This window comes from Barbus barbus (genome assembly GCF_936440315.1).
Source record: "Barbus barbus genome assembly, chromosome: 26".
Taxonomy (NCBI): Eukaryota; Metazoa; Chordata; class Actinopteri; order Cypriniformes; family Cyprinidae; genus Barbus; species Barbus barbus.
Genome location: NC_136754.1, coordinates 25,902,500 through 25,927,083, shown reverse-complemented (window position 1 = coordinate 25,927,083; position 24,584 = coordinate 25,902,500). Strand labels below are relative to the sequence as shown.

Sequence of the window (24,584 nt, the reverse complement as noted above, 5' to 3'; positions counted from 1 at the left end):
TATCTGAGACATCCATTGTCTATTATGAACAAAAGAGTCTGAGATCTATTAAAGGAGCAGTTTGTGATATTGGCAGCTAACGGTTGAAATGGGTGCTGCAGTCCAAATACAAAATATTAGAGAGTTGTCCCTCCTCAGACTCTGCCAGATTGTGGACACGCAACTGTCTGTAGCATTGTTGTTTATTGGAGAAACAAGTATGTGAGCATGTTTCCTAAATGGTCGTTTTCTGCTTTAGTACAATCAAAAAATTACATATAGAATATATCAATAATATAAAACGAAAACCTGTCATCAGAAAAAAATACTGTTTATTTGCTACGGCGACTCAGAGCTTAATAGTATTTCATTCACAACAATTAATCTTAAAGTTGTGCCTTGTACCATGACACTACTGCTGATTTAAATAACTTCATACACAGAAAAAAAAATCACATTCATGCATGTGCTGATAAAACTACACAAAGAAGTATACCATAGTCATGACAATTTATCTGATCTCACTAAAATATGACTAGCTTACAATATATTAATGTTTCTAAGAAGTTCTGGAGCCTTTGATGCTTCTCACGGTAATGAACGTTGTTGCTTTGTGTTGAGAAGGAATGAAATTTTCAATCTGAAATGACAAAAAGCAATTTAAAACTTTATGTAGTTTTATATTTATATAGCAGTGCAAAGATTAAAAAAATGAAAATACAGTAAAACAAATAAGAAATATTATATGAGCCACTTTTATAAAAAAAAAATAACTTTTAATAACTGGTGGTTTAGTGATTTCTGTGGATGTATCTCCTCAAGTTTCCACAGGCGTCCAAGCAGGTGTGCTGGGTTTAAAGTTGAGCGAGGTTTAAAATAAATACCCTTGTTTTGTTTTGTTTTTAATTGAATGCAACGGCATACATTACAAGCGTAAGGTTTGGTCACATTTACCATTGTTTTGTGAATTTTCACAGTCAAAATCAAGTCATTTCTATCTGCATGATCAGGAATTTTGTGAAATATTTTCTCTTTTACATTGGGTTCAAGTTTGTCACAAGAGCTGACCAGCGGAAAGCTACTTGGTTTGAACTTTGTAGGCTAAGTGGTGCTACATTGCTACTTTACATGTCAAGATACACTTTTAGGAAGGTGGGGGGAAAAAAAAGACTAAAATGATACCTGACGCACAAGTAGCTCCATCTCAGGTGAGTCACTGGACAGATCGACCAGAGATTTGACATTTATTCTCAAACCAGTAATTACTGAAGGGCCTATGAGAAAAGAGTGGGTCATATTAAAACCAAAGCTAATCTCCAAATTACTACAAAGATACATTTCACCTCCAATAATCATTATGCTATCATCATTTACTAACTCTCATGACGTTCCAAATATGTTTGACTTTCTTTCAAACAGGGTTATAGTTAACTAAAACTGAAACCATAAAATCTAGCTACTAAATAAATATCAATCGATTAAAAAATAAAAACTGAAATTAATCGCAATTAATCCCACTTTATATTAAAGTTTTTAATTATACTTTTATATTGAAATAATTTCACATTCAATCTTCAAATGAATGTAGAAACAACAAAGTATATTTTTCAATGTTTAATGCCATCTTTTTTATGACTGAAGGCAACTGATGTCTCTATGAATTTTTTTCCTAATATTTAACCATTGAATATAGCCATTCAACATTACAGTATAATTAAGAGCTATCAATTTAACATTTATCAGACTTTAAAAAATAACTTCTAATTTAAGTGAACTTAAACCAATCTTCACATAACCCCATTATAATAAATGTCATATCTGTGCCCTTCCTTTGGGTTTGAATATGAATCGAGATCACGAGCTGATATGTATTTTTTATTTGGAATTTAATGCACAAGTAAATGTGAGCATAGTGCACTTATACTAGAAAATATTTTTTTCTGTTAATTTGAATAGTACAAATGAAAATGAAACCATTTAAATGTATAAAATAACTTTACATTCTAGCATTTATGTGCTGTTGACTTCTGGCCTTTTTTAGGTTCTTATCACTATCTGCAAGTCTCATCTATGATCAGTATGCAATGTTGGAGAACAAGCTTTTGGAGGTTTTGAGTTTAAGGCACTAAAACAGTCTAGTACTTTAGCAAAACACATTTTTATATTGAAATAATGAAGATTTCTGTGCCACCCCAGACTGGTTGCTGGCCACCCCTATGAAAACATCCTGGCTCCGCCACTGAACATATTGAGTGTAAATTATAGTTTTAATTGAAATTATTAAATGGATGTCACCTTATCGGGACAATAAAGCCCTCCCTACACCTATCCTAACCCTACCCGATACTTTTATTTTCAACTTTTTGCTGTTCATTTTTATTGAAAATAAATGCCTTTCGGATGCGATATGAGATTCGGGCGGGTTCGAACTCGGGTCGATTGTGTCAAAAAGCATGAGCCTTACCATCTACACCACTGAAACCAATCACACGTTAGTGGGCGGAGTTAGTGTAAATAGCCTTTGCCAGAGCCATTGAGAAACAGAGTTGCGACACGCTTTGATCTCGCCGCCGCGCGGTCACGTGATTCACGGAGCGCTCAATAGTTCCAAACAACTCTGCGCTGTCAATATGTTTAAATGGGATTAATCGGGTCAGACAACAACAGCGGGTATACTTGCAGCATTTCCTGGCAAATATTAACACAAAACGTCCATTGATTAATTCGTTTAATACACTGATAGTAGCATTTTGTCTGTGGAGTTTAATGGAAATAATATTAATGGGTTTTTCTTGTTTAACTATGGAGGAGTAAAAACATAGTACAATGTAACACACAGGATAAGGCGGTTAAAAATGGTAAAAAATGCTGTAATTTCCTCAAATTTCTGGCGACTGTGCTTGAGAAGCACTGGAATGAATGGGCGTCAACGCTGAAACTATGACACGCTTTACTTCCGCATTCCTAAGTTCCTATGGAAGCCTATGGGAGCAAATCTGTTTCTCAACGGCTCTGGCCTTTGCCAACATGGCGAGCTATTTGCACTTAATGTAAATAGACACTCCGAAAAAAGCATCACCTGCATTAACCGTAATTTTGACACCACTAAATTAAATAAATGTTAATTGAAATAAAATATAAATAACTGTACTTATTTTATTTCAGCTAGTTTCCAAGGCAGGATTTCTCATTTTCATTTAGTTGAATTTGATGGACTTAAATAACTATGTATAATAATACAAATGTAACAATAAAAAATAATAATAATATTTAAAAAAATATATATATAAAATAAATTAAATAAAAAAATTATATATTTTAAAACATCAAAAACTAATAAAAATGGCACACACACACAAAACTTTAAAATGAACATGAAAGCAAAAAAAAAAATCTCATTCAGAATATTAACAACAACTAGAATAATATCTCAATTATACTAAAATAACACTGCTTTGGGGTCCAGTGTTATTTTGGATCCCTTTAACTTTCATTGTATGGACAAAAACACTTAATCTCTTCATCATATTTTTTTTTCCCTTTGCATTCCTTAGAAGAAAGTAAGTCATACATTCTGAAACAACATGAAAGTGAGTAAATAATGAATTATTATTTTTGGATGAATTCCAATTCCTTTTTAAACTGAAGATCACTTTCGCAAGTTCATGTCTGATTGAATAGCTGTAGGCTGACTAATATTAATTTGTGATATTATACCAACTATATCGACGAGCAAAATATGATATCGTACCAGGCTGCTGAGTTGATGGTGCAGAAGTTATTGTCCAGTTGTCTGTTAGTGGAGATGATGTTGTTTCTGCTGTTGAATGATCAACTGTAAGTAACATTAAACAAACAGAAACCGGGTTTGTGAGTGGATAAGCAACTGATGTAAATGAAAAAGTCAATATTTCAGCATTTTATCATAATCCATGATATCATAAAATGAATCAGAGTACTACAGACATAGGTTGACTTTAGTACAGCTACTGTATAACACAGCAAAATGTTCAGCCTCAGCCTGAATAATGACTTAAGATTCATTTTATTTTTGCCACTTTGAGAAGAAGTACGGGTTTGATCAGTCACTCACCGGTAGTGGTCGATTGTCCCACAGAAAAACACAGAAATCCAACAAACAGGATGCAGACTTTCTCCATGTTTCTGATCTTTTAGGAGGAACGTGTCTGAATAAATGTTCAGTGGCTCTTCAGGTTTCTAGGCTGTCTGAGGGCGTTGACTGAACTGTGTCTCATGGATTTCCATAAACAATGAGATTAAACACACCCCAGCACTGACGGCACAAACACAATGGGCAGTAGACGGAAGTTATTCTGATTTTATTTTTGTTTTGTTCACCTGATACCTTTGATTGATCACGGGCCGAAGCATTTCATGAATGTAGGGTTTTATTGTTATTGTTTCGTTCTTGTTTCTGCCATGTAACACAATCAAAGTGAGTAGTAAAATGAAACAAGAACTGTGTCTGTACTTCCAAACCAAAGAGTTAATAATCAAACTGTGTTTACAGTAAAGTCTAAAAGTCTTACTTCTCCTTGAAACTAATTTATAGGGAAATAAAAACTGAAAATTGAATTTTAAATAACCAAAGCTGTTTTAAAGAAACACTGAACTGAATAAATATAACACCGAGTTATAATTGGAAGAACAGTGGTACTGGTATAAGTAGACAAAATAACTTCACTGTTCTTCATAGAGACTGGTGTCTGGCTCTGTCTAAGGGCTTTTGCACTTGCTGCTCCTGCTGCTGCTGCCAGCGCTGGGTGGCCGAGATCCTTGCGGGGACGTGACGGAAAGGCCCAAACCTAGATCCACTGTCTTCACTGCAGGGGACGTGACAGATTGGCTTCTGGGACTGCTGCTGGCTGATGGATTTGAGGGTCTGATGTGTATGTGGGGCACACAAGACAACAATAAGGGCATTCCACATGTCATATTTGTCTGGTTTAAATTGTCACACTTGACTGGATAATTATGCTGTAATAGGAGCAGATGCATATGTGGGTTATAAATCATAATAATTTGTGGATAAAAGGATGATTATGTGAATACCGATGGAGTGAAGCAGAACTGCGGGCTGAGTTGATCTTTGAGCTCAGACGGCTGGATGGAGTGGATGCGGGAGAGGGCAGGGACAAACCAGCCTTAAAAGAGGAAAATAATGACATTAACCATTAGATTTAATTAGCAACCTGAAAAAGCTAGCAATTACTAAAGCATCCTCTGATAGCTGACACCACTGTAAAAATGTAAAGCTGTTTAAAAGTTTGTGGTACGTAAGATTGTTTTAATGTCCCTTATGCTTACCATTACATTTTGTTACGGTTCCATTTTATATTTTTTTGCAATTAACTTATCATTGCTTCTACTTTCTACCAATTTGTTGTTTTTACATTGCTACATGTTGCTTATAAATGATGATGGGTAATTGTTCCTATGTCGTGCTTTACCTGCATAAAACGTATCTGCAATGCAGATGACAGGTCAGGATTCTCCTCCATGGTTTCCAGGAGTATCTTATTTACGCTTTTATTTAATTCTCTGAGTTCTCTTAGCTCTATGTCACGTTCCTCAAAGGTCTTCTCATTGGTGTTTTTAGCAGACCGAAGTTCCCTGGTATGTTTGGCACACTGTGAGATAAGAACAATAGTTTAGAGATAAGGTGATCAAAGCTTATAACAGATAATCACAACAATATGGGTATAATCAGTCATTACTGGCCATACTCTGTGTGTGTATACACATAAAAATATAGGAGAGAGCTATATTTGTAGAGTTGTCATACTTTTTTAAGTAGTGGGCAATGGAACCTGCCATTTAACAGTCTTTAGGTAACTTTTTTTTAGCTGAATTCATTATTTATTATTGAAAACAATATTTGATGAGGAATCTGAAAAGATAAAGCAGGAAAACCGCAGGATATGTGAGGGCAGTCAGACCTGTTTGATGGCTCTATTGAGTTTCTCCTCCTGAGAGAGGATGTCTTTGTTGAGCGAGAGCACATGGGCTCGAGTCCTCTCAACACTCTCATTCTGGACTGCTTCCTCTTGAAGAAGACTCTCCAATGTGCGGGACATGCTCTGAAATATGTGGAAAAAACATGCTTTATGTACTAAAATCATCTATTAATTGGTTTTAATGCACATCAAAATATTTGTTATCACTGAACCTGGCCTAGTTAATCAACCTTAAGATATTTCACTTTTCATAGAGCAGGTTTGCAGGAACCTGATTGACCTGTTGTGAATGATGTTTTCAGACATTGTTTTTAATTACCCAGTAACATCAATATAAAAGTGAAAGGACAAACTTTGCATTACAGTGCATTATACTTTCTGTCTGGTGGAATGATTACGTCAGTAGAAATATTTACTTCAATGTCCTCCTGCAGTTCTCGGATTTGCCGTTTCTTGTATTTGTATTTCTCCTCGGCTGCTCGCCTCTGTTCCTCCAGCTTTAGTTTCTCCTGGTGCGCAGGACCTACAGTAACATGGAGCACTTCTCAGTTCACAATAAACTTCTATGTGATTATATACATTGCAAAATTCCAGATATTGTTTCTATGTTAAATAAAAACCTGCACAGTATCTATACAGCAAACAAGTGACATTGCCGTATGGCTTAAGCTAAATATATTTCATTTGACAACAAGTTGTCACGAGTGCATGTAGTTTAGAACCAAGAATGAGAATGAACTATTTCTAAGAAACGTCAACTCTTTTCCTGCCATTGATGGAATTGTGAATATGATCAAAAATGCTGGCAGTGAATTAAGGCATGGTCACAATTTATTGAGAAACTTTCTAATACAATAACTCGATAGACCAAATACAGTGAAAGATAAATAGTTGGTATTCTAGGTGTGCGTTGATGTGGTATGTCACCCCTATATATATATATATATATATATATATATATACACACAGTTGGGCAAAAAAGTATTTAGTCAGCCACCAATTGTGCAAGTTCTCCCACTTAAAAAGATGAGAGAGGCCTGTAATTTTCATCATAATTTTACAGAGGAATTTACCAATTAATTCATAAAAAATCCTACAATGTGATTTCCTGGATTCTTTCCCCCCATTCTGTCTCTCATAGTTGAAGTGTACCTATGATGAAAATTACAGGCCTCTCTCATCTTTTTAAGTGGGAGAACTTGCACAATTGGTATATACATATATATATATATATATAAACATTTTTTTATATATATCGAGGGGTGAGAACCAGACATTTTTGGTGAAATGGAGATATATACATCAAATGAAAGCTCTTAATGAGCTCTTTCTACTGGCAAAAGTACTGTCATCCATGAGTGTACAAATTTGTATTACAAACAATTTAAATCAGTACACAAAGTCAGATCAAACTGTGGTAAAATTTTAGTTTTGGCTCTCCTGTAAAGTTGGTGAAATGTCACTTACGCCCTTCTGGTTCTCACCCCTCGATATATATATATATTTAAATGCAAACCCTTTCTTGTATATAGTTAATGTAAGCCATGAATGTTGCCTTTTTCTATAATAAATAAACAATCAAAAAAAAATGCTGACAGTTGACATGCTGGCAACTTAAAAGAAAAGACAGAGAGAGAGAGAGTTTCTGAACACCAAAAATTAAAACCACTACACGGTAACCATAAACAGTAACGTTCCAGACAAGGTCAGATAAGGGAACATCTGAGTTTAAAAGCCCCACTTCCAACCTCAGGGAGCATTTCGTGTTTTTGTATCAATTATTGCAAAAACAGAAAAAAATTACACAAAATGCTGCTGTTCGTTTTGTAAAACGGCTAAAAATTAAGGTATAATTTCATACAAATAATGTCTAATGTTTTGAAGTTTGACTGCACACTATGCTCGTAGGAAGGAGTGACGTCAAATGACGTGTCTCGCTGAGGTTGGGTTGATCAATCTGCCCCGAGTTCACAAGACAGATGTCCAACTTCAAGTGGCGTTCCAGATGTTATTTCCAAGTAGGAGGTGAGAAACTCCAAATTTCGAGTTGTCTGGAACGCAGCATATAACACACTGAGGAATGATAATCAATGAACCAAGGAAGAGGTGTGAAACTAATAAGAAACCATGGCAACAAATGAATGCAAACTCGGGCTAAGGCACAGTCAATGAAATCCATACCCTAGAAACTAAACAGAACATAATCGTGCGTGACACATGTAAATTAACATCAGAGTTGCTCAAGCATAACTCCATCTGTTTCTTCATAGTTCAGATAACTTTACCAGACCATTTATATGAGTACATTGACTACATCAATACATTGTGGGAAAGTGGTGACATTACAGATGAAGAATGTCGTATGAAGCTGCCAATGAGTTACGGTGTTTGAGACTGACTTTATAAGCACAAAGAAGGCCTTGACTATGGCCGAAACATCACATGTTAACCAATAAAAAGTTGTAATTCTTTAAGAGTGAGTGTTGCACCTTTTCCCTATTTACAAGAGTTTTTGTTTATTGGTTGCATCTCCTCTTTGGTGGTAAAGCATCTCTTTTTAACACTTTTTTGTATAACATGTAAATACGGAAATATAAATGATGTGAATGAACTTACTGGACTCTGTGACTTTGGTCAGAGCTTTGCGATAGGTTGTATTGCAGTTGTTGACGACCTGCAGGGTGTTCTCCAATGCATGGATCTCTTTCTCTGTCTTGCGGATTTTGGCATCCAAATCATCCCCTTGTCGCTGGAGTTCTTCTTTCTCTTGAGCTGCCTTCAGGAAAAGTCCAGGATTTATTAGAAATAGAGCTGTCTGGAGTGGTAATGTTCATTCTGATGTGAAAAAAGTCATGAGGTAGAAAAGCTTGACTTCTTTGTTTTAGATTTATCCATTTTAACTGTTTTACATCTTAATATAGTTTAAAATGTAACTTTTTCTTGTGCTTTCTCAATTTTCAGCATCATTACTCCAGTAATCAGATCCTTCAGAAATCATTCTAATAAAAACAGTGATGTACTCTTCACTAAGCATGCCATCACATTTTACTGATTACAGATCTAAGCCTTTCTTATATAGGAATCTGATGCATGAAGCAATATTAATTATTTTACTCTGATTCTACCTTGAACATGATGCAGCTCCGTGCATCTAATTGGCAGAATACAATACAGTGGTATGATACCCTTATAATGAAGTAGGCCTGGGATTTCTCCTCTTCTCCCTCTGGTGCAGCCAAAGAAACAGTCAGGATCTCGTACCTCTTCCTCATCTTGTCAATTTTGAACAGTCTCTCGTTCACAGCAGCACTGAGGACATTTGTCACAACCAACCATGTGTAGAAAAAAAATAAATAAATGCGGTAATTAAATATATGACATGAAATCAGTGCAGATCTTCTACTTTAATAGTAGTTAGAAAATATATAGTTTAAATAGCACTTACAAATTACAGTGCGTGCATAATTATTAGACACGCTGATATTCTAATCATATTTTTTTTTTCATGCACATTTTACCTATTCCAAACCACATCGATCTTAATAACCATTATTAAGTGATATATAATTGTCCATGAAGGCTGGAATGGAAAAAAAAGTCTTATATTCAGGTGTGCAGATAAAATGAGTCAACAAAAGAGATTTAACTCATTATTACATGCCCCTGAGAAGGATGCAATACTAAAATGTGCAAAGTTAAGGCATGACCATTGGACACCAACATTCTCATTGGGTTAGCATGGTCAGAAAAATAGGTGGAGAAGAAAAGACACATGCTAACTGCAAAAGAATTAAGAATTAATGTGAAGAATTAGGTGCAAACCCATCAGGAACCATTTAGTCTCTAGCGCCATTTTTAGTCCATTTCCTATCCTGAAAAGTCTGTCTTGCAGAGATGGACTAAAAATGAACTCCCAAAACTTACTGACAGATTCTGGAAGATAAATTCCTGAAAGAGTGGTACAAGAGGATGCGATGCTGGTACTTCAAGAGTCACTCACAACTTATTTGTCTTTAAAGCCTATAAAAATCAGTCTTTGTGTAGACTTTGTACTATTATTAGGTGAGGGTCATTTTTTAGGATTTTTTACCCAAGCAAAGTCTCTGAGAACCAGACACCTTGTACTTCTGGAGACTCCAGGAAGGTTGCAGTTCTGGAAAATGGTGGCGCTGGAGACTAAATGGTTCCTGATGGTTTTACACCTAATTCTTCATCTTAATTCTTTTGTAGTTAACGTGTCTTTTCTTCTCCACCTTTTTTTCTGACCATGATGACACAATGAGCATTTTGGTGTCTAATGGTCATGCCTTAACTTTGCTCATTCTAGTATTGCATCCTTCTCATGGGAATTTAATAATTTTTTACTTTCAGTCTGAGTTAAATCTCTTTTTTGGCTCATTTTACCTGATACCTAACAATTATGCACACCTGAATATAAGAAGTTTTTCGCTTCCAGCCTAAATAGACAATTATATTTCACTTATAAATGATTAAATATAAACTGAATAGTAGTTATTAAGATTGATGGGGTTTGGAATTGGTAAAATATGATCAGAATATCAACGTGCCCAATAATTATGCACGCACTGTACACAATTACAATATGAACACTTAAAAAAATTTAATAAAAATAAAAAAGTCATAAATCATGGTATTAATTTATTTCAATTTTATTTATTTATTCATTTTAGTATCTATCTTTCAAAGCCACACCAGATATTTAAATAATTTGAAAACTCCATTGGCTACTGTGCTCTTTAGTCAGTAGTGTTTTACCTGAGCCCTTGTCTCTCCTGTTCAGTGAGCTTGATCTGTTTAGCAAGCATTTCTCGGTGCACACGGATCTCTTCCTCTCTCTCCTTCATGGCCGTTTGCAGCTGCAGACGTCTCTTCTCCAGGCTCAGCACTCCATCTGCTCGGTCATAGAGCAGATCTCTCAGCCGCTGCACCTCCATCTTCAGGAGAGCTTTCTCCACCATGCTGTCCTGAAGGGATGAAACGTACACAAGTGTGAAACAGACGCAAATGATGTTCTCTCCCATTTTACACTGCTGATATTTTTAAAATGCTCGATTAAGTTATCTACAATAGATGAGAAATATATTTGACATTTTATTAGTTGTTCTGATAGCAAGTGCTGACGGTGGGGGAGATTGTAAATTCTGTTTATTGAGAAACTGATAATTAAAGGCATTATCAAATTTAGCAAAATATTTCAAATATACCAAAAGTTCTGTGGTTTTTGCTGAAGAATTCTGTCTGATTCTTCCAGGTTCAATCAAGTTATTCACCTGTTTTTTGAGCCTGAGTTTCTTCTGGTCTTTCTCAGAGTTGTCAATGAAGAGTTCCAGCTCATGGATCTTGGTGGTCAGTTCTCTTTTTTCTGTTCCGATCTTCTCTGTGTCTTTCCTAACACAGCGTATATCATCCTGAGAATATATAATATACACACCAAAACAGAACATGTTTCAATATCAAAAAAAGAAGAAAAAAAACGATATATACACCACTGTTCAAAAGTTTTAGATTGGTAAGATTTGTAATGCTTTTAAAAGAAGTCTCTTGTGCTCACCAGGGCTCCATTTATTTAATACAGCAAAACAGCAATATTGTCAAATATTTTCACAATTTAAAATAAGTGATTTCTGTTTGAATATATATATATATATAATTTTTTTTATTATAGTTTTCAGCAGCATTACTCCAGTGTCACGTGATCTTTCAGAATTCATTATAATATGCTGATTTGCTGCTCAAACATTTATTATTATTATTATCAATGTTACATTTTTTTTTTTTTAGGATTCTTTGAAGAATAGAACGTGCAAAAGCATTTATCTGAAATAGAAACTTTTGTCAAATTACTGATCTAAATGGTAGAGTGTGTGTATATTCACGAATATAGTGTAGTGCACACTCGCACCTGGAGTTTCTTCAGCTGTGTGGTGAGGGTGGCAGCTGTCCTATTCTTCTCCTCTAGAGCTTCTTCCAGATCAGAAGCCCTCTTCTCCAGAGCTTCCTTCTCCTCTGTGTTCACCTTCCCCTGCAAGTGTAAAGTCTTCCTCTCCAGCATCTGGATCTGAAAGTCCTAGACCAAACAAAAGAGGGAAACTCAAGTCATCTGTCAGCTTCTAGAAAGCAACCACCCAGTTTGTGTTAACTGGACGATAATAACTATTTGTTGACAGAGACATGGTTCTCTTGCCTGGTTGGAGACGATCATCTGCTGTTTGAGCAGGTTCTGGTCCAGTTTGCTGAGTTTGCTGTCCTGGTTGGAGATAGCGGCCCGGGTGGCGAAAATCTCAGCTGTAATGTTCTTCTCTTTATCACGCATTCCCTGCAACTCCTGACTCTTTCTGAACATGAGCTCTTTCTGCCGGAGCAGCTGAGCATCGATCTCCTATGCACACAAACAGTAAAAAAAAAACTTTGATTACAAATATAATTAAAGTACGATAAAGACAATTATGGAGACACTGTCTTCGCGTACAGCCTAAATGTTTACTAAATCGTATTGATCAGTCTAGGATTATGCATTAATGCTTTATTAAACCAAATATGACTTGCAGATAAATGGAAAAATTTTAACAACTTTCATAAATAGGTCATTAACAGACATGCTTAAAATTAGTAGTTTATGAATAATAATTGAAAAAGTATATGTATTAGTCGATATTGGATAATTGCACTTTTCTGCTATTTTTAAATTTAGATTGCATTTGCTGCCAAATGTACTGTACTCAAAATGCCACTATAATGTAATCTTTAGAAAACCTGTAAATGAATATCCATTATTCATACTGTGCCTTAATTAATTTGTAGAATGAGAAAGTTACTTTTTTATTTAATGATAAGAAATGTTTCATGGGTTATGGACTGCAACAGTGCATTGTGTGTTCTATTTTTTTTTCCAAAACTTTGCATGAGGGTTATTATTGGTCATTAAAACTGAAACTATTAAAAGCATATTTAATTCAAATGAAGCTGAAATATGACATGAAATATTTTAACTAAATGAAAATTAAAAATGTTGCTTTGGCAACTAACTAAAATGAGTTCAAGTAGACTTAAACTAAAACTACTAACTGGAAATAAATAAAAATATATTAAAAATGACACTATAATAAAAATAAATTAAACCTAAACCTAATAAAAAAATTAAAACAAAAATGACAAAATAGAAAATATAACATAATGACTAAAGGAAAATGAAAATTGAAAATGTAAAAATAAAAGCTAATTAAAAATTTTTAATAATAATAATAATATACTGCATAATTCTTCTCCTGGACACTGAATGGCACTGAATGGTCAATACATGGTAAACAAAATAGTAACATTTATAGAGATAGGGAGAGAGAGAGAGAGAGATTACACATTGCAATACGAAAAAGAGCAGTTCAATTCTGGCGTCACCTGAGTCAATCTGACACTGAATCTATTCAATACAAAGCCCTCCTTGCCAATGAATCCCCCACAGTGTCTCATTCTCTAAATACACTCGTCCTTTAACTAATGAATGAAGCTCAAGCTGAGTCTAACTCCAATCACAACCCCAACATTCATAAAGAAATTGACAAAAATCTAAAGTATAATTATGATGACGAATTTGACCTTCAAACAAAACTCCAATGTTTTTTGGCCCTTAACAAAACCACAAAAATGGCAAACTATCAAACAATTAAAAGAAAGACAAATCCTTTCAAAATACCGACTCAGCAACCATGACTTAGAAACAGAGAAAGGAAGACATAAAAAACCCTGGATTCCTAGAGAACAGCGACTACGCAAACACTGTGACCTGAATTAAATAGAGAATGAGAAATACTTTCTTCTTGTCTGCCCCAAATACACCACTACAAGGCAAAAAAAAAAAACTCTTTCCACAATTTGAAGTATTCAAATCGATCATTTTTTTTCTGTGGATCCATCCATGACTCAGTGAAACTACGCTATATACTCGGAGATGAGCTGAGATTGTATGTATACACTATACACACCATACGAAATGGTTAATTCATTGTATCCAATTGCTTTATCTGACATTCTTCATTGTATATAATTGTAATTATTAATATTAGAAATACTGTCTGCTATTGCTATTTTTATTTTATTGCATTTATCTATTTATTTTCTCTCATTTATTACTCATATATTGTCTCTTTTTTTACATTCATGGTGTAATCATATTCTGTATTTTATTCTGTATTCAAATGCTTTGGCAATATTGTAACACAAACGTCATGCCAATAAAGCAACTTGAACTTGAGAGAGAGAGAGAGAGAGAGAGAGAGAGCAGCCTCCTTTTATTTATGAGCCATACGGCTATTCAATGCAGAACAAAATGATGCCCAGATTGGCAGTGAATTGCTGAAGAGAAAATGAGTCTAAGGAGTGAAACTCACTTTGATGTTCTGTTCCTGTTCTTTACGCAGTTGCTCCATCTGTGCTGCTTGTTCTTCACCATCCAGCACCGCCTCCATCACCAACCGCAGCTTCTCTTTCAGAGCAGAGTTATGCAGCTTTGCCTCTTCAACTCTACAAAAAAGAAGTGCATATATTACTACAAAGAATCTACGTTGTTTATGTAATGTCAGATCTGACTTTAAGCACCACACTCAGTGTGTTTTGTTGTTTTAGAACTTGTTTTGTTCTGTTTCTTCTATTCTCCTGATTTACTTGTAATGGATTTTCCTATTAGATGCGAGTGAAAGAACTGCGGAAAAACAAGTCAGAAAGTGATTGCTGGACTGTGAACTGTAAGTCTGAGTAGTTGTCTGAGAAAAGAGAAAGCATTACTTTGTTATTTTGTACTGAATGTCCTTTTTCATGCTGGTTAACTGAGATCTGGTGGTCTCCACATCTGTGGCTGTTCGGTCTAAAGTTCCCTTCAGCACTTCCACCTGAGAGCAAAGCACCACATTTGATTAGTTTAACCAAATTCATAAATACATTTGCATTTGATTAACATGAAAAACTGATGTATTTGGTGTGTTGTGTTTTGTGCTGTCCTGAACTGAACTGACAGCCAATAAAATAATTGTTCACAAAAAAAAACGCATGTATTAAAATATACAATAACATAATGGAATCATATGATAAAACCATGGTACTTTTTTAGTAAACATAATAACCATATTCATCTGCTATGGTATTTGCAAAGTTCCCTGAGGTCTTTGAAGAACAAAAAAAACTGAAATGTTGTCATGGTACCAAAACAGCCTTGATAATATGATGGGACTCAATCCTCCTCACAGTGTGTTTTGACAAATGGTATGCCTTTCATCATGATAGACGTTGATCGGTTTCTGGGTCACCGCTTGAGGACAGTAGAGCGTGGAAACATGGATCCACATTTTAGGAAATGAGTTGTGGTGTTGGGAAGCTTTGGTAGACCCACCTCATCCTGCAGACGTCTCTGGTTTCTCTCCTCTTCCTGGAGCTGCTGCCTTAGTCGGAGCGCCTGACGTTCAGCCGTGCTTATATTCCTCTCCAGCTCCTTATTGTTCTCTATCTCACGCTCCATGAAGTCCTTCCTCTCCTTGAGCATATCATTCTTCTCTCTAATCACTTGGTTCACCTCTGCCTGCAACTAGAAGATCAAGTGATTGACATTCAAAGTTGAATAAACCATTTTCTGAATTAAACTGTAGATACAGATTGCTATTTTTATGTTTCTCATAAAAAAACTGCACTATATATGTTTTCATCTAAAGAAACACCGTGGATTTAATCATGTCTTTGTATTAAAAGAGTGCTACGTATATTCAGGTTACCATGGCACACTGCTGTATCTCCTGGTCTCTTTTTCTCATTTGTTCAATGGTGTTCTCCCACTGGCTGATCATCTCTTGTCTCTCAATGTGAGCCTGACGAAAGCTCTCGGCTGTCTTGTCAAGAGCAATCTGCATCCCAAAATACAAGTGTATTTGCTAGTCTATAAGAATGATGGCATTGTCAAATCATAAAAATGTCCTCTCACAACTGAAAAATGTGAGAGAGCAAGAAAACATATATCACCTGTTCTGTAACAGTCTCAGTGACTTCACTGTCCAAGGTTTTTCTCTTCCGGTTGGCTTCAAGAGTCAACTTCTCAATGTTCAGCGTCAACTCCTGTTTCCAAAGGCAGACATTGGGCCAGTTGCATAAACATAGCTAGCTACTATATTGTCTTAAGAACATAGCAAGCTGCTATATTGTCTTAAGACTGTGTTCTAAAGAACTAGTTTGACCAACTAGCAGTTAGCCAAGAGGTAATTAGTCTTACTTTAATGATTAAAATTGGGCCAATCTACCATTTTGCAATTGACTTTAAGACAATTTATGCCCAGTCTTTAAGAAAACAAATTTTGGCTAAGCAGTTTGCAACCAGCCAATTATGTCAGTTCAGACATACAAACACTTAACTATAAACTTAACAGCATACTACTTTATTTAAAAAAAAAGTTAAATTTGTAAAATATGTGCCATACAAGTGAGTGAATCAAAAATAAAATAAAATATAAATAAAATAAAATAAAGCAAGGACAGCTTGTGCAAGACAGACTCCCACATTTTCCTTATGACAGCCGAACTGGCTATACAAATTGACCCGACTCAAACAGATGATCCTGCCACTGTTACTAGGAACTCACTCGAATCTTGCTTTCGTCCTGCTTGGCATACTTGATGATGGCCATGGTGTCTTCATCCTTGTGAGCTGATTCCTGCAGCCAGGCCTCCAGGTTCTGCTGATCCCAGTTCAGATGATTCTTCAGTTCATCGAGTTTCTGGGTGGCTTTAAAGATGTTGTTCTGTGAAGAATGATTGACAGAATTACATTAGGCTTTTAATTACATTATAAAATAACATAATGTGTACACTACAGTGCTATTCAAACACCTGGGATCAGAAAGATTAGAACAATAATACTATTATGATTCAAAATAAATGTTTTGTTTTTTAATATAGCTGAAATTTTCTCTCTTTTTTTCCTGTGATGGCAAAGCTGCATTTTCAGCAGCCATTCCTATCATTCTAATATGCAAATTTGCTGCTCAAGAAACATTTATTAATAATATCAGAGTTGAAAACAGTTGCATAATGTTTTTGAATTGCACAGAATTTTCTGACGAATAGCAAGTTCCAAATAAAAGCATTTTATCTTTTGTAACATTATATATGTCTTTACTGTTAATTCTGATCAGTTTAATGAGTGCTTGCTTAATATGCATTCATTTCATGAAAAATAAATAAATTATGACTGACCCCAGACTTTTTAACTGTAGTGTGTGTAAATGTGTTTGTATGCATTTGTAGTCTGTGAGACACCAGTGATGGTTTCTTTGTATTGCTATAAGCACAGGTTATGTTATATGGATGGTGTATGTGTCAGCTGCAACCTCTTGAGCGTTCTTCTTCTCATTCAGTGTTTTCAGTTGATTCTCCAGCTGACTGATCTCCTGCTTCAAGCGGCCTGTCTCTCGCTCAGCCAGTGCTCTGAAATGCACCTCTGATTCAGACTCCTTCTCTCTGGCTTTGCACAATGCCTGAACACACGCAAACATTGTATCTTAAAAACAGAAATATATATATATATATAGGCAGAATCAAGTTCCTCCACAATAATCTCCTAGTTACCTGAGTGTGGGAAACCTCTTGTCTTAGATTTTTGAGGTGTTCAGTCAGAGCATTTATCACATCCTTGTTTTTATTTATTTTGTTCTCAAGATTGAATTGCTCTTTTTGCTTCTTCTGAAGCTGTGGAGGGAAGAAAAAACAATGAGATTTACAAACACCTCTCTTAAACATGATATAACGTTAGTCATTTAATAACAGATGAACTTCTGACTCACCTCCTCCTCTAATGCTTTATTCTCTGCGTCAGCTACAGGGATGGCAAACCCCGCGTCCCAGCCAACTTCTGCTAAAAGGGTGTTAGACATTTTGTTGTTTCAGAGACGTTCAGAAGTAAAACATAAACGGCTCGATGATATTAGACCGACCAGTCTTTCAGCAACGCCGCAGTTTATCGTTGTGTTTTCAAGACTCGTTTCCTAGCAACGACGCTCACTATCGACATGCCGTATTGGACCGATAGGTGACGCTAAACGCTCCTTACGTCTTTCGAAATATTACACAGCATTTATCCATGTTTTGGAAAGATTTAAACTAAACATTTCATTAAACATCAACCTGTGAATTTTGTGGGATTGTTTTTTTTTTTTTATGAAGGAATAATAATAATAATAATAATAAAGATAACTACACTATTCAGTTATTTATTTTACTAGCAAAGTATCACATGCAAAAAACTTTTCACATTTTAAAAATGATGTTGAATTATAATCCTCCTGGAAAAATAAAACACAAAAAAACACGTAATGCTTTAAAAGCAATGAAATGTATGTAAATTTCATTTTTGTGGCAACTGTTAGTGTGATTATGTATTACCTCGTTATTGTGACATTTTAAAAAATAACACTTTAATTCTGTGAATTAAAGTATGAATTAAGGTTCTGTTTAACTTTGTGATTTAATAGTCCCTTATAATTAAATATCCAAAAATTACTTTTGGAAATAATTTATCCCAAACCTGTATGACAGACTTTCTTCTGTACATAAAGTATTAAATATATAAGACACTATAATTACTTTGTAATATGTTTTTATAATAGAAGACCACAATGGTAACCAAAACTGTTTGGCATCATCTTTTGTGTTCTTTAGAACAAAGAAAGCCATACAGGTTCGGAACAACATGAAGGTGAGTAAATGATGAATGGTGAACTTTAAAGTATTACAATGAAAGTTGCACTGTGTGGGTAAACACTCACTGAACTACCACACACACACACACACACACACACACACACACACAAAATATTCTCAAGGCCATCCGACTTTATTCATCAACTATAACCTGATTTTATTGTATGGATTATATGATTTATCAAAGTGCTGAATGAACTGCAAACACAGTATGTCAATACATCAAATGGAGTCATTAATCAAGGAAAACTGAGGTAATGTTCAAATTAATATTATTTCTAGGATTGTAAAATCTAATTTTCTCAGTTATTATGACCTATCGATTTAATCAAACCCAAACAAGCAAAGTAAAACCACTGTCTGGGTATTTTAACAGAAAAAGTACATTAAGTCACAATAAAACACAAAAAGAAAGCAAATATGACCGGCTCTCGAGACACCAGCTACTCTGCTTTATAAAAAAAAAGAGAACAATCAAAAATCTCTGATGTATAATTTTCATAAAAACCAACTGGAAAGAAATAAACATTCAAAGCAAGAATGCACATGGAGTACTAAAATTAAGATCTTGACATTTCCTAACTGTATCGGTGACAGCTTGTTTGACAAACTGCTTCATCTGGATGAGACCACTGAAGTCCCAGAGATTGAATAAGATCCTGCATAAAGTCAAAACAAAAACCGGCCCAAAAAGATAAAAGCTCAAACCACCATTAGACGACTGAAGATGCCTTTAATGTCTCTGGTTCGTATAAATGTCTCAGTCCTGAGGGCTTGGAAAAGGCAAAGCAGATCTCAGTTCAGTCCTCTGTGCTCAGCAGAAGCTGTTTGTTTTCAGTGAGGTCCAGACGGCCCTCAGAAGGAATGTACTTATACAGCTGTGCTCTTGGTGCCAACGTACGGTCGCGCAAACTCCACAAAATCATCAATAAGTACTGGCCATGCTCCTAAAAAAATAGAAAATGAATGAACGAATGCAACTTCATTTTGAAATCTACACACGATTAAGTTAAACAAGGACCGAGTCTAATCATTTGACATCATAACCACCTTGTGAATGTTAACTAGTTCTCTAAATATATATATACAAAGTGCTGCTTGAATGTTTGTGAACCCTTTACAGTTTTCTATATTTCTGCATAAATGTGACCCAAATTATCATCAGATTTTCTTGAAAGTAGACAAATAGAACCCAATCAAACAAATGAGATAAAAATATTTTCTTGGCGATTTATTTATTGAGAAAAATGATCCAGTGTCACATTATCTGTGCACCACAAAAGTATGTGAATCTCTAGGATTAGCTGTTAATTTGAAGGTGAAATTAGAGTCCATCTGAATGACTCTCAGGTGTCAGTGTCCGCCGTTTCATTTCAAGAACAGGGATCTATCAAAGTTTGTGGAAGTGAATCATGGCACGAACAAAGGAGATCTCTGAAGACTTCAGAAAAAGAATTGCTGTTGCTCTTCAGGCTGGAAAATGTTACAAAACCATCTCTAAAGCGTTAGGACTCCACAAAGCCACAGTCAAACAGATTGTGTACAAATGGGGTAAATTCAAGTCTATCGTTACCCTCCCCGGGAGTGGTTAACCAACAAAGATCACTCTAAAAGCAAAAAGTGTAATAGTCTGCGAGGGTGCAAAGGAACCCAGGGTAATTTCTAAGTAACTAAAAGCCTCTCTTACATTGGCTAATGTTCGTGAGTCCACCATCAGGAGAACACTGAGCAACCATGGTGTGCATGGCAGAGTTGCAAGAAGAAAGCCACTGCTCTCCAAAAAGAACATTGCTGCCTATCTGCAGTTTGCAAAAGATCACGTGGAAAAGCAGAGGGCTGTTGGAGAAAGGTTTTGTTGACAGATGAGACCAAAATAAAACTTTGGAGAAAAGAACACACTCTTTTCCAGCATAAGAAACTTATCCCATCTGTGAAACATGGAGGTGGTAGTTTCATGGCTTGGACATGTTTTGCTTCATTTTGGCCAGGATGGCTTGCCATCATTGATGGAAGCAAGTTCGAAAGGAAAATGTCAGGACATCTGTCTGAGAACTGAGTCTCAAGAGAAAGTGGGCCACGCAGCAAGACAGCGACCCCAAGCACACAAGTTGTGTTACCAATGACCGAGTCAAAGTCTGGACCTTAATCCAACTGAAATGTTGTGGAAGGAGCTGAAGCAAGTAGTTCATAGGAGGAAACCCAACAACATCACAGAGATGAAGTAGTTCTGTACTGAGGAATTGGCTAAAACGCCTACAAGCCACTGTGCAGGACTGATCAGCAGTTACAAGAAACTTTACCTGCAGTTATTGTTGCATAAGGCGGTCACACCAGACTGAAAGCAAAGATTGCCATCATACTTTTGCAACTCAAAGATACGTAGCAATGGATCATTTTTCTCAAATTAATGACAACGAAAATATGTTTGACTCTTTGTTTGATTGGCTTCTATCTGTTTACTTTCAGGACTTGTGCGCAAAACCAATGTTTTGGGTCATATTTATGCAGAAATATAGAAAATTGTAAAGGGCTCATAAATATTCAAGCAGCACTGTATAAACCTGTAAAAGATGAATTGAAAATTCCAAACTAACCTTCCTCATCGTAGTTTGACATATCGTCTGTGATCATCGTGCTGAAATCTAACAAAAGGTTCCATGTGTCTTTGGGAATGGATCTCTTATGATGCTCCTGCAATGCATAAGCAAAAGCAATCAAAACATTTTCATCCAGGTTTACAGTGATTAAACATTACTTTTACCAGTTAAGACTTGAATACACTACACAACTTTTTCAGTCTGGAAACATCTCAGTCTGTAGATTTTGGGCAACCAGAGTTGACAGATTTTGCAGAAAAATCACAGTTTTTCCTGTGCACAGACTTTTTTAGCATCACACTATGGATCCATCCAAACATGTTTGGTATTTTGAGCCTATTCTGGAACACATTGTTTTAAATAATCATGCATTTTCTAGCAACAAAGGGCATGTTTCTGCCAGAGTTTGTTGTGTTCAGAAAAACTTGAAAGTTTGTTAGTGTGAGATCTTCAGCTATTTAGTGTGTGACGCACAGTTTTTCCAAAGTAAACATTTTTAAAGTGTGCAACTGTATGATGCCTGGTGTTATAAAAAGGTTTTCAGACATTAAAAATTGTGTAGCGTATTCCAGTCTTTAGACAATACAATTTATTAATACCCTAATAAACATTGGCTCAAACCATGTTGTGATTTTAGGGCAACACTATCTGTTTTTCAGTTTGATGATGCTAGTTGAATACAGATTTAAAAACATATTCAGGGTTAAAAGTTAAATCTATACAGAACTTAAAGCCATGAACAGAACAATACTCACCAATAAAAATTTGTTCCATAGATCTAGAAATTTAAAACGCCCAGCCAATATTAAATCCCAGTATGCAATTGCCATTTCTAGGTCTAGAGAAAAACAAAACAATAAAACTGAAAAAACACTAGTTAACTATAAATAAAAATTAAAGGAACAAATGAGGATGAACCCAGCACATGCCTAAGCCCTTCTGTCCTGGATTCTTAGCAAAGTTGAAAGTGAACTGATAGAAGTCTCTAAATTTCCCTTGGTCCTTCAACTCTTGCTCCATCCTGGGTAGCTGTGCTTTGAGTTTCTCCATACTGTCACATCTTGACAAAACAAAGGCAAAGATTAGCATTTTAGCATGGAAGACATTGGATGAGGGGAAAAGTCGATTCAGAGAGCTCAGACGTGATTAAAAATAATAATAATTACCCTTGCTCAGCCATTCCTTCCATAAATTCTTGTTTGGAGAACTCGCATTGTGTTGCTGCCCGAAACTTCCAAGCTATTAGCAGAACACTTACACTGGCTGGATCAAGTCCCAAATCGTCGCAGAACTGCTGGATTCCATCTACACCAATCTTGTTATCATCTTGAGGGTCTGTAAAATGAGTACAATGCAAGACATTTTCTCTTTTCTTACAGAAGAATTACACAAAGCATGGTTTAGTGTGTTGGTAATAAAACTATTTTTTAACACACAACACTATTTTAAAGTAATGATATGCTGCTCAATCCTTACCTCTGTACCGATTGTAAAGCTGTTCTAACTTCTTCCGGTCTAGTGTTCCCTTTAGATTCTGTATGTAGAGGTCGGGATTTTGGAAAAAGTTGTCTGTAGCAACGTCTAGTTTCCAATCATTCTGAGACAAACAATTCAATGCTGTTTTCTCATTTGACTGGGTAAAGATCATGAACTGGCGAACTTTATCCTTCTGAGAGGATTTCAGCTTGTTCTGTAATAGAGAAAAAGTATAAAGTCACATTCACTTAGATATTGTACATCAACAGTTTCTAGTACAGCAGCATATTCTTGTATATAGACCCACAGTCTGTATGTCTCTCAATGGCATATTGATATCAAATGGCTTATCTTTCCCTGTAATTTTATATTTAGTGACAAGTAGTAGAAATCATTTATTTACTGTACACTACCAAGTATGGATATAAGTTATATATACCACGAAGACTTCACACAAAACGAACGCTTGTCAACTGAACTGCTTTTCAGCAGCATTTCACACTGTTTGCATAAGATTTTGTAACAGATAAACAAACAAATAATCCTTTACTGTAGCCCATTAGTCCGGCTTCTCGTTTGTAAAATGAACTTGACAGCCCTGCTGTCCAACGGCTTTGACCCCGCTAGCTTCAAAGCTACCTGCTCTGTACATCTGTCTAACAATTAATTCATCAATAAACCCACTCTCCTGCTAACTTAGGTAGATTTAAAGGAATGTCGTCAAAACAGCATAACATCTGAACAGGATTCGTCGCAGCGCTTTATGGGTATTTATGACTGTAACACACATTAGTAAAATATATATATATTTTTTTATTATTTTCACATTTACCATGTTTGTGATTTCCAGACTCCCTCTTCCGCTATCCCTCTTTGCCCTGCACCTACTTCCGCTCATGCGCAGTCACATTTGTACCGCAGCTATGCTCATATACGAAATACTATTAACATAAAAATCAGTCTGTAAGAGGTTAATCTAACGTCCACTGATGTGAAAAAGAATTGTAAGATTATTTTAAGATGAATAAGCAGAAAATGGCATCTATCTATCTATCTATCTATCTATCTATCTATCTATCTATCTATCTATCTATCTATCTATCTATCTATCTATCTATCTATCTATCTATCTGTGAGGTATAAGATCTATATTATCTCTCTCTCAATTCAATTCAATTCAATTCAATTCAAATTAATTCTATTGGCATGACTACGTAAAATTTCACAATGTTGCCAAAGCAATAAATATACAATACAAACATACTGTGAAAAAAAAAATATATATATATATATATATACACATAGGCTACATTTCCATCTTTTCAAAATGAAAAAAAGACCAAGTAAATTAATACAGAGAGCAATTGTTAATGAAAAAGAGGGACCCTATGTCCCTATGAGCCTCTGTCCCTCATTTGATGGCAGGAGGACACATACTGCGCTGCCAGGTCAACTCTTCTTTTTCTCCCAAAATATACAAGAGTTTCTCTACAGTATGTTGCTCGCTTGCTGGAATTCAGGCGACACTAGTTGGTTGAAATAGGCATCTCTAGTGTTTTGATATTTGCTGCACTGTGTGAGGACCTCTATGGCTCCGTCAGTGCAGTCTGAACACAGCTCTCCAGCTCTGCTTCACTCAGACTGTGTTCACTCATAAGGTATTTCTTTAGCAGCTTTCTCTGGCTAAAGTCTTTAATACTGCTCAGATATGTTGCCAGTTTAAAATCAGATTTTATTCTGTGGAAGTACGTTAATTGAGTAACTTTATGCTGACAATCATGAATGCATTCTTTCTAGGTTTTTT

General features: G+C 35.6%; 2 protein-coding genes across 3 annotated transcripts; both read right to left on the bottom strand.

Annotated features, from left to right (window-relative positions):
* Positions 1–169: 169 nt before the first annotated feature.
* Positions 170–18,000, bottom strand: ccdc39 (coiled-coil domain 39 molecular ruler complex subunit). Its single transcript, XM_079378432.1, has 23 exons — positions 17,792–18,000; positions 17,577–17,696; positions 17,339–17,485; positions 16,592–16,750; positions 15,978–16,070; positions 15,734–15,862; positions 15,358–15,549; positions 14,757–14,860; positions 14,363–14,495; positions 12,163–12,357; positions 11,881–12,045; positions 11,249–11,386; positions 10,734–10,942; positions 9,143–9,266; positions 8,574–8,733; positions 6,374–6,480; positions 5,940–6,080; positions 5,451–5,630; positions 5,053–5,144; positions 4,073–4,882; positions 3,731–3,814; positions 1,162–1,253; positions 170–619 (listed from the first exon to the last, which is right to left on the bottom strand). The coding sequence occupies exons 1-20, from the start codon at positions 17,879–17,881 to the stop codon at positions 4,717–4,719; spliced, it is 2,844 nt and encodes a 947-aa protein (XP_079234558.1). The 5' UTR covers positions 17,882–18,000; the 3' UTR covers positions 170–619; positions 1,162–1,253; positions 3,731–3,814; positions 4,073–4,716.
* Positions 18,001–18,823: 823 nt separating this feature from the next.
* LOC306846249 (DCN1-like protein 1) lies at positions 18,824–23,694 on the bottom strand. Of its 2 annotated transcripts, none has more exons than XM_079379481.1 (7): positions 23,613–23,694; positions 22,781–22,994; positions 22,471–22,639; positions 22,234–22,364; positions 22,060–22,142; positions 21,302–21,398; positions 18,824–19,654 (listed from the first exon to the last, which is right to left on the bottom strand). In XM_079379481.1, exons 1-7 carry the CDS (start codon positions 23,676–23,678, stop codon positions 19,578–19,580), a joined length of 837 nt encoding a protein of 278 aa, XP_079235607.1. In that variant the 5' UTR covers positions 23,679–23,694; the 3' UTR covers positions 18,824–19,577. The 2 variants fall into 2 exon arrangements, with proteins under 2 accessions (XP_079235607.1, XP_079235608.1); XM_079379482.1 differs by having other exon boundaries at positions 22,060–22,082; positions 23,613–23,676.
* Between the last annotated feature and the right edge of the window lie 890 nt (positions 23,695–24,584).

What these genes read in the sequence shown, in the direction of transcription:
- LOC306846249 (XM_079379481.1), bottom strand. Translation starts at nt 23,678, where the DNA reads ATGAGCGGAAGTAGGTGCAGGGCAAAGAGGGATAGCGGAAGAGGGAGT. An exon ending in GTCTGGAAATCACAAACATG is followed by an intron (nt 22,995 to 23,612) that starts GTAAATGTGAAA and finishes TCTCTATTACAG; the next exon opens with AACAAGCTGAAATCCTCTCA. An exon ending in GAAGGAATGGCTGAGCAAGG is followed by an intron (nt 22,365 to 22,470) that starts GTAATTATTATT and finishes TGTTTTGTCAAG; the next exon opens with ATGTGACAGTATGGAGAAAC.
- ccdc39 (XM_079378432.1), bottom strand. Translation starts at nt 17,881, where the DNA reads ATGTCTAACACCCTTTTAGCAGAAGTTGGCTGGGACGCGGGGTTTGCC. An exon ending in AACAGGAACAGAACATCAAA is followed by an intron (nt 12,358 to 14,362) that starts GTGAGTTTCACT and finishes TTGTGTGCATAG; the next exon opens with GAGATCGATGCTCAGCTGCT. An exon ending in AACTCAGGCTCAAAAAACAG is followed by an intron (nt 10,943 to 11,248) that starts GTGAATAACTTG and finishes TCATCCCTTCAG; the next exon opens with GACAGCATGGTGGAGAAAGC.